General features: G+C 35.9%; 1 protein-coding gene across 1 annotated transcript in view; it reads right to left on the bottom strand.

Annotated features, from left to right (window-relative positions):
- Nucleotides 1–1172: 1172 nt before the first annotated feature.
- Nucleotides 1173–10029, bottom strand: part of SYT4 (synaptotagmin IV) — a 65085-nt gene continuing 56228 nt past the window's right edge. Inside the window, exons 2-4 of the mRNA XM_009331555.1 lie at nt 6626–7440; nt 4947–5067; nt 1173–1847 (exon numbers count right to left, since the gene is read on the bottom strand). Coding sequence (XP_009329830.1) covers nt 1540–1847; nt 4947–5067; nt 6626–7440 — 1244 coding nt within the window. The 3' untranslated portion in view covers nt 1173–1539. The remainder of the gene's footprint in view (nt 1848–4946; nt 5068–6625; nt 7441–10029) is intronic.

Here is a 10029-nt window from a genome sequence, read left to right as displayed (position 1 = left end):
TTATATTCTTCTTTATATATATTGTAATTGAAAATGATGTAAGAGTAATATTTGCAAACAATTCTATATCAGAAATCAGTGTACAAACTTTAGGAAATAACCTGCGTATAGTTGTGCTATAGTTCTGATGGCCTAAAAATCTGTCTGTCATCTGGTGTGACCAAGAGTAAATTTCACAGGTCTAAATGTTTTATTTACATACTTGTTTACGTTACACTTCGTACTCCCCCAGCCTGGCACAGTTTAAGTTTAAACATACATATGTCACACTAACATGAAATCAGGATGTTATTTTCCCTTACCACCAGTTTTCAGTACAATCAGTAATGGACATTAATGCATATAATCTAAGCGAAATGCACTTTTCAAGTAGTTTGTCTAACATAATATTGGATAAATTATAACGTGAGCTTGGTTTCCTATCCTGCAAACGTTTAAAAATGCATTAAACTTTGTATATTGGGACTAGTCTCAGTGACTGTAATGTCATTACTCACAGTTCAGGAAGTTAAACAGCAGAATAAGGTTTTGTTCTCTGTCTCGCTATTTTGTTTGTTCTCTAATGAAACAAAAGAAGAAACAACTTTTCTTTAAGTATTACTGAATGGCTTAAAATATAATTGGTGAAAGGTCATTGACTGTAATGTCCTGTATGTTACCTCATCCCAGTAGAAATGCTTTCCCATGGCTTGAAATGCTTAAAGTATAATCCTTGCTAGAGGAAAAAAACACAAGCCATATCTAATCCCAAATTCTAGCTGTACTGTAACATGTGCAGTCACCCATAAAGGAGCCCTTTTAACAAAACAATGTATGTTAACTTGCTCAACAATTTGTAGAATGTATCTATTTTGGTCACTGTAATAAAACAAGTTATATATATACATATTAAAAAATCCAAGTGTAAATAATTATACAGTCTTTCCACACATAAAACAACTAGTCGCACATGATGTGGTATGTAAAGCAAATTACTGAAAATCTCTTCGGTCTTTGGGATGATCAAAGTATAAGTAACCAAAACTTACAAATAATGATTGAATTTTCATAAAAGAAGGTTTTTGATGGAGGGGCAGAAAGAATTCCCCTCCTACTCACCCTCATCCCCCATGGCTTTTACAGACTCGGACCCTTCCCCCAATAAGCCACAGGTGGTTTTTTTTAGATCTAGCGATATATTTTAGTGAGGTTATCTTCTCTATAACAGTACTAATAAGGTTTCCAGTGACTTTTTCATAAAACTTTGTCTGTTCTTATTGAAGTTTATAGTGCTTCAGAAGTTTCAGGCTATTTAAACTCCAGAAATGTATGAATCTGATCCAATTATGTTAAAGTCTAATGAAACAGAAATTCCTTTATTTACGGTGAAAATTTAGTTACCTTCTGTTCTGATAATTCAATCCAGTTTTTATTCCCCCACCCCCCCAAAAAAAAGTCTTGTAGTTACAAGCCTGTAATTATACATAGCAAAGAAAGAAAACTGCTCCTTGCCTATGGAAATATATATAGTTTTTCAAGTTCTAACCCCTCTCTAAGCTGTTAACCATCACACAACATATGCCATTTGGCAATTTGTCTCCTAGGGTATTCACAAATTTCTTTCCAGTGCTCTCCACCTGTTCCTTCTGCTGAAGATCCCAAGGTTAACCGACCAATGACCTCATTCCTTGACCCCCTATCTGAATCTAAAACCAAAAATTCAATGCTGATATCATCAAGGCCCTCACAAGGAATGTCAAAGACAAACAATTCATTGAACACTGCATTGGGGGTGCATTTCTTCACATGGGTTTTCTTTTTAGAAATTCTCTTCTTAGCATGGTACAGGTTCACTTTGACATAAGGGTCTGCAACGAAAAGAAAGAGCACAGATCAGCTATTGAACAGTGTTTTTTAGAAATTCCTCGATCTAGTTAATGGTAAATTTCATGATTTACCAACATAATTACATCACAATGAGGAGATGTTTCAAGTTATTAAAGATGATTGATCTCATCCGATTTTTGTGTTCACATCTGAATTAGTCCCTTTAAACTCCCTTTATTGTCACCAAAGATGTAAACAAGATAGTCAGTGAAGTTTAGGGCGTGATTCATCTGATCAAATACAGGTGTCTCCTTCATCACATAAATCCTGCCCTGTAGTGAATTAACCCTAATAACATCTCTACTACATGCAAAGGTGGTCTGAAAGTACACAAAATTCTAATGGACTCTGACAAATATGTGTCATTACATATTTATGTGTAACAGAAATCTTCTTTTCACATGTTCTACCAGTAGGGGATAATCATTAGCGTTACTAAGACTTATGCAAAGAAACACCTCAGAAAGTAGAGAATAAGCTCGTGCTGAGAGAATGGATGAATGGATGCAATTCATTTCTGTTGTGGTTCTACCAAAGTCAATTAGCTTGATTAAATTGCTCCCACCAATTTTTATTGAACAAATTTAACACTAAAGTTTAAATGTAAGGGTACGTTTGTTGTTAGGGTATGTACTTGACTTTATGTCTGTTCTGTACTACTGTTGACGAAAGGAAGGGAAAATATCCATAATTTTAGCTGTTAACCAAATTTGAGTGTTTGCATTCCTCAGAATTATTCAACTGTTGCAAGATTCCTTTGCTATTGTCTTCAGCAATGGCTATATTTCTTCCTTCAGAGGAATTCTAGAGAATGCTTTAAAAATCATCTCTTTCAAGTACCTTGGCATTTATTTCAGTGCAAATGTGGGCCTGTTTCCAAATTCTCATGGTGCAAAGATGCAGTACAAAATCCTTTCTACTGGACCCAGTCAAACAAGATAGTCTATGTAAACAATCAGCTAATAAACATCAAGAATAGTTGAATACTTTTTTTAAAAAAGTAAAATTAAAACTGAACTGTATTTAGAAATGCTATGCCAAAGTGATCAGAGTGAAATGATTGGATGATGAAAAGGTTTTCGTTTCCTTGAACTGACAATAGTTTGACAGGAGTAAGGTATGATAGAATACATCTTCACTTTCACACTCTATCACCATAATAAACATTTTTAAAATAGGGTTTAATATATTTAAAATGTTCATTTGCTTTAGAATGAATATATGTCACACAAGCATTAAAAATATCAGAATCAATACCCATCAGTGGATTCACACTGTTGTTCATTTCTGTTTAAAGGACATTTTCTGACTGTTACTTCTGGTCAGCTACTAGATAAGACTAGAATGTTTCTCTTGATTTTTATTAGGTCTACTAGGAGACCTCAACACCAGTGATCAAGGAAACCAAGGAGGTTTGTGGAATGGAACAGCTTCTGAGTAAAAAAGTTCCCATCTTCCTAAGGAGATTGAGTTCTGCAATCGTTTAGCTGACACCATAGAAACACTGTTTAACCCTCCTCCTTGTCCAAGATTTATGTTGGGCTGAGGGGAAAGTCACAGAGGAAATAAGGACCATCGTGAGTGCAGTATGTTACTGACACCCAAATATCTATTGAACCTGGTCTTGCTGATGAACAGCAAAAAATGAAGAACTGTCTAAATGAACTAGGTGTCCAGGTGTAGTATGGGTGCCTGTATCTCTTAAAAATATGATATTCCTGTTATAATTAGCAAAGTAGTACTGAGGAAAGCAGAAAGAGCAAACAAAATTTATAGCTTTATTTATAAGATGTGCAGCAAGCAAATGTGTAGTTGGATGCGCTATAGGGTCCACGTGGCTGCTGAGACTAGGAGGGTTTTTGTTTTCAAATTACTTTCCCACCTGGGTCAACCTCAGCCCGACTTGGTCTGTTGAGATCATCTTGCCGTCATGCTGTTATCATGAAATCTCCACTATCTGCTGTGACTTTGGAGTTGGTTATTAAAAGTACACATGCTCTCTCATAATGGAGTGAATTGGTTTGTTGGGCTCCATTTATATCCTTTCTCCTTATGATAGGTGAATAAAATTGAGATCAGAAAGAAGATTTCAATGGAACTCCACTATGTAAATGGGAGCTGTCTATAGCTTTGTTCTATTGGATCCAGGATGGGTTAACTTTCTAGGTAAATTGCAGTATTTTTTGGTGTGAGAAGTAGAAAGACTGTATTATTGGCTGTATTAATCATGATTCAGTGGTTCCCAAAACTACTTCTTTTCAAAAAGAAAATCCTATGAAGTGAAAGAGTATCAGTCCTATACAGAATCAACAGCAGATGTGCTACAGTTGGTATAGTCCTTTGTCGTGTTCTTTTTGTGTGGTTGTCTTATCCTTAGCGTACTGTACATTAAATTTTATCCTGTTATTACGTTATCTAGCATTAATGTGCATCTAAGTGCTGTTCTAATATTGGCTTCAAAGGAGGTTCCACTGAATGCAAAATGCAAAATGGCACGAGACCAGGAGAAGGGAGTGCAAAACCCGTTCCTTCTTAGTGCACCCCAGCTACAGCTCATAATAAAGCACGGGTGTTATGTTACAGCCTGCTTCCAGCACTGGCATAGTTCACCTTTTCACCTTGCCAAGTAAATGTTAGTGCTCAGTGGGCCAAATTCAGCACAGATGTAACTTGTTGCTTTTCTTGGTGCTAAGCTGAAATAAACCATACGATGATCTCACTCAATACTGATCGTCTATAAATAAACTGTTTTTTTGTCATAGATAAAAGCTTTTAGTATCTGCAAACAACATCCCATACTTATGGCAGATGGGTTCTGTTCAAGACAATCACAAAACTCATTGGTTTCCACTGCTAACAGACGTCATGTTTTTTTAACATGTGATTGAAGAACAACTTTGTAAAATACATACCCTGGAAAACAAAGCATTGACCTAGATATGAATAAAATAAATAGGCTGCAAATAATAGCGACACCATTTCTGCATTTATGGGCTATTTTTAGTCTTTGAAATGCCACATTTCAGCTGTCTTCTGTCTGTTTTATATTCTTAGGGCATATTCATTAGTAAAAGCATTACCTGATAATCCTGACACATCAGATTTTGGTAGATGCCTGGCTTTTAAAACAACCACAGTGAGTGTGTTTGTTGTAGACTGATAACAGAGAGAGATCAGTAATTCTCCACGCCCAGATGATTTCTGAGGAAATGAAAGAAAAAAATGAGACTATTTATAAGCAATTACATTGACCAAGCTTTAAACCAGAATTAAGAAGATTTATGAAATGTCACATAACTGTATGTTCTGAAACGGTGTAAAAGGATATAACTTCTGGAGCTGTGCTGCTTTACATAGCAAATATAATTTCCCTCTACTGTAGTTATATAACTCTTCTTATGGTTCGTTATTAGACTGAACAAAAATAAATAATAAATAAGTGAAAATATAGGTTGACATGGCATCATTATCTTCAGAAATTAGAAATGAAATCCTACTTCCTGAGGAAAAAAAATCTCAGTGAATGAAAAAGGTCTTAAGCAAAACAAAATTGCATAAAGATATATTGAAAAAAAAATTAATAAAGGTAATTAAAAAAAAATCTTCAGTAAAATTTTTTAAACAGGAAGGATTCAGACAGTTAGTGAAATCTCATCCCTGACATTTTCTAAAGTAGTATAAGACACATGATATAAAGATGAGATCAAAGACTTTCTCTATGATTATTAGATTTCAATTTGTAGGAGTAGTTCATTTCAGAGAAAGGAGGAAGCCAAGGGAAACAAGCAAAACCAATATTTTATATACCAGAAAACCCAATAAGTTATCAACAAAATATCAGTGACATAGTTATAGTTGTTGTAATATAGCCTTAGAATTGCAAAATAACAGTATTAGTTGTAGGTATGTTGTCTGGTAGACATTTATTTGATTTGGCAGCATGCTTGCTCTTTGAAAACAATCAAATTGAAAGTCAATACACATTCCACTTCCTTAGTAGAGATTAAGAGACGTGTGTGTGATGCATGTGCATTTCTGTGGTTCAGCTGTGATGGTTGTAAATGATCTTTACATTCTGAAATGAGACAAAATGGTATGAAATATTTTTAGCCCAGTGAAGTCAGTATGTTTTGCCATTGACTTCGATAAGGCTTTGGCTTCTCCCTCGTGTCTTACTATCCTTAGTAGAGCTGCAGCCTGTATCACAATTCTTGAGTAGTAGAAGGTAGTAACAGCACTGAAGTGCAAGAACATGCTACTGCATCATCAATATGATCTCCAACAGGTTCCTTAACTAAAGACTACCTGCATTCTTTAAGAATCTGCTATAAACCCCATGTAGTTGAAGTGAAAGATTTACATTGTCTTCAATAAGCTTTAAGAAAGAATGATTTCAAACAGAAAAGGGGAGGGAGGAGAAGGGGAATAATATATAACTCTTTGCATTCTTTCCTTTCAAAGCAAATTAATGTGGATTGAGGCTGTTTGACCTAATGTAAACGGGTCCACCCAAACCTGCTGGATCAGCTGAATAAGCAAGTAGAGTTTAGAACATTAGCAATTTCTTGCAACATGCTCATTGTAATGTTCTTTTATTACATTTGTGTAATTCCTTCCTCATACTGCCATTATGAAAGCATCTCAATGACTTGCACGATGAGCTTGTTCCCTTTTCTTTCCAAGATGCTAGCAGCATTACGCAAGAAACATAGCTAACACTAACACAACACTTTTAAAGTTTAAATAAAAAATATGTTACCCTAACATTTCTTTTGGTGATCTCTCTGTCCATTAGCAGCCTTCCTTCTGACAGTTCAATTCCTGCGAGGGGAATGAGGACTTCTCCAATGACATCATCTCTGGAAAACCTGTCAAAGCTCAAGATCATAAAGTGAAGTGTTAAGTCTTGAATTTGGCTATAGGGGATCCCATAAAACGTGAAGGTCTCATCGAAAGCTGGATCTAAGGTTTTTCTCAGCACTCTGGTTTTCACCTTGTGTTTTTTCTCAGGCAGGATTGTCATTTTGATGTAAGGATCAGAAGTCATTGACTGTTCATCCATTGCTGGCAGCCCACGTGCCTCTTTGATGTTCACTACAAATGCCTTTTTCTCAAAGTTGTACTCTAAGGAGAAAAAGAGAGTTCCTAGCTTGTCTTGTTTATCTTCCGATGACAGGGAAGTGATGGATTTTAAACTATCAGGGGATACTGAATCTTTCTTCCTTTCTGCAAAGCGCTTAGGAGACAGATTCTCAAGATCTGGAGAGCTCTGGATTTTAGGGGTTGTTTTGGGGAAGTTGCCATTTAGATCTCTCTTCTCCAGGTCAAGATGGAGAGAATTCTTTGGCATCGCTGATTTGTTCTTTGCTTCACTTTTATCATCTGCTCCAAACTTCTTCTTACTGTTGAGATTCTCAGGGTAAATATCAACCCCCTTCAGAACATGGACAAACTTATATGGAGGGGTCTTATTGGATTTGGAAGATTTACGTTGGCAGCAGATCCAAGCAAAAAGGGAGACAGAGAAGACAAGGCCAAATGCACTAAAGATCCCAACCACTGTAGGAATTTCATCTGCAAATCAAATAAATAGCAACAAGCACATAAGCAGCAACGCCTTGGACTCTGTGTGATATTTCATAAAGTAATAATTGAGTAAAACAAACTGATATGAGATGGTAATAGCAGCAGGATCGACAGACTGAAAGTGCTTTGCATTGTACATATTGCTCGCCACCTGCAGGCATAAATGTGTAGTCCCATACCAAGGCACGCTTGTTATGTTAGTATTTTTCCATACACAGAGTGTTTGGGAGGAAAATACTATTCCCATCCTAATAGTAATAACCGTTAGTAATTGCTCGACTATCTCTTCCCTCTGTGTGTAGTTTCTGAGTTTATGTCTGTGAGTAATACCAGCTTTCAGCAGGTTTCAGCTTTGAGGTTATGGGGTTTTGTTGGTTAGATAAAACAGACCCTGAAATATGCATTACTTATAGATAAATTGTTTTTCACACTGTTTCCTAGAATACCTTGTACACTCAGTTAACTCATTTTTTATGCTCTGATCCCATAATTGCCTGGAGTTATCTCTTGAAAGAACTGAGTTTAATTGGAGGTTATAACGCTCAACAGTTTCAATGGGATTTTCAATACTTTGTAGGAGGAAGTCTATCAAGAAAATTTAGAATAATTATATACCAAGTGTCTTTTCCAGATGGATGTGACATTGGGCAGTCACATGTGAGTCCAAAGCTGAAAAAAACTATTAAGCATGTCATTGATAACCACTAAGCTTTGCATTTAAGACACTATGAATCAAAGCTATGGGGAGTTTACAGGAAGGGTCACTACTTTTTAGGAGTACATAAGAAAAACATTAAAACATAATTCTCTTCTACCTTAATATGAATCCTATACTTAAACTGAATAAAGAGAAAACTGAGCAAGTGTTACAACCTGAATTGTCATGTGGATACCTTAGTTACATATAGAGTACCATTAGCCCTTCAAAGCATGTATCAAAGGGGCAAATGAGCACAACTAATTGGAAATCCAATTTTGCCCATAAGTAACATTACTAAGTGAGTTTAAACCTCCCACAATGTAACAATCAGAGCTTAATCTTTATTCCCTGCAACAGTGGAAGACCAGTAGAATATTAATGGAATGACATTGTTTATGCATAAAGGCAATTGTGTAACAGTTCTGGTTCTCTCACAAATGATTAGCAGATCGTTCTGCATGAGAAAAGCAAAACTATCCCCCTCTATGTATTACTAAATCAGCTTCATCCAGGTAAAAGCTGGGCAGATAGATGTGCTGCCACTCTACCTTTGCTCTTTAGTGGGATAATTCAAAAAAATCCACAATACTATCAGAGCAAAGTAGGACGTAATGTTCCAGCACAGAAAGGATCGGGCCTGGCTATTAATTTCTTCTGACAATATTCATGTCACTTTCCCTTTGCCTACAAGCTGTATCAGGCTACGTACTTAATTGTAAGAACCTAATGAAATGACTGGCAATTATATACATAAGCAAAAAGTATTTTTCCTAAGTTAAGCACGTGGCTCTGAGTTTCAAGAATTCCCTGGGCTGCAGAAATTTAAATATACATGGTATAAAGGTAGAAAGCATGAAGTAACTGAAAACTAATCAGAATACTTCAATAGCTTTTAAGAATGATTTGAGCATTTACAATACTTTTTTATGAGATGACAGACTTTTTAGAGTAATGGATGTTATGCTATATTTTTAATTCTACAACTACTGAAAGCAGTGGTAGAATCAATTTGGTAATTAAAATATTAATTATCTTTGTTAAATAAGTAATTAGTTTAGCATGATGTCACAAGTGTGGTTAGAAACATCAAGTGGGTGGGGTAGGAACGAAGGCAAAATGGTAAATAAAATGGTTTTATATTTACAACTAATTATGTTGCAACCTGAATTTCTTGCTGTTGTCATAATGTAAATCAATGGGTTAACATTCAAGGCAGTGTATTGATAGGAAACATCACCCACTGATCCTGGGAGAAGTTATTATTTCAGTTACGTGATATAAATCTGGAGTCACTTCACTTATGTCAGTGGAATGATCCTTGAATTAAACCATTGCTAAAGCAATTATAATCTAGGCTAGAGTCAATATTTGTAAAGCAGAGTTCAGAAACATTGCTACTTACTGCTTTTCTGCGTAAAGCTATTTATGTACCTATTTTATAAGTGCACATATATGACTGTTCCTGAAACTTCTGGTATCACAGTTGATCACCCTACATCCAGTGTGTAGAAATGACACAACTGAAAAGTTCATTGTTATCATTGTTATTCCCAAGGAACCCAGACTGATCAAGATGCAGCTGTTTAGCTAAAAACACCGGTATCCTGTATTTTCATCTTCCTAGCAATGTCCTTTACAAAACTACCTTTAACTAACGGTTAACAAGTCTTTCTCTACAACAAGAAAAAAGGAATGACAATTATTCCAAGAATGGCTTAAACAAAGATTTTCTCCGTGGCACAGGGTGCATTTACATCATTTAACTCTGAAGCCACGCTACTTTAACCAAGACAGAGAAAACAACCCCAAACCTCTCTCATCTGAAAACGCACCTACACAAACCTCTTCATCTCTCCCGGTGCTTTACCGGCGGGGGG

This window comes from Pygoscelis adeliae, unplaced genomic scaffold (assembly GCF_000699105.1).
Source record: "Pygoscelis adeliae isolate BGI_AS28 unplaced genomic scaffold, ASM69910v1 Scaffold68, whole genome shotgun sequence".
Taxonomy (NCBI): domain Eukaryota; kingdom Metazoa; phylum Chordata; class Aves; order Sphenisciformes; family Spheniscidae; genus Pygoscelis; species Pygoscelis adeliae.
This window is presented reverse-complemented; position numbering and strand designations above follow the sequence as displayed.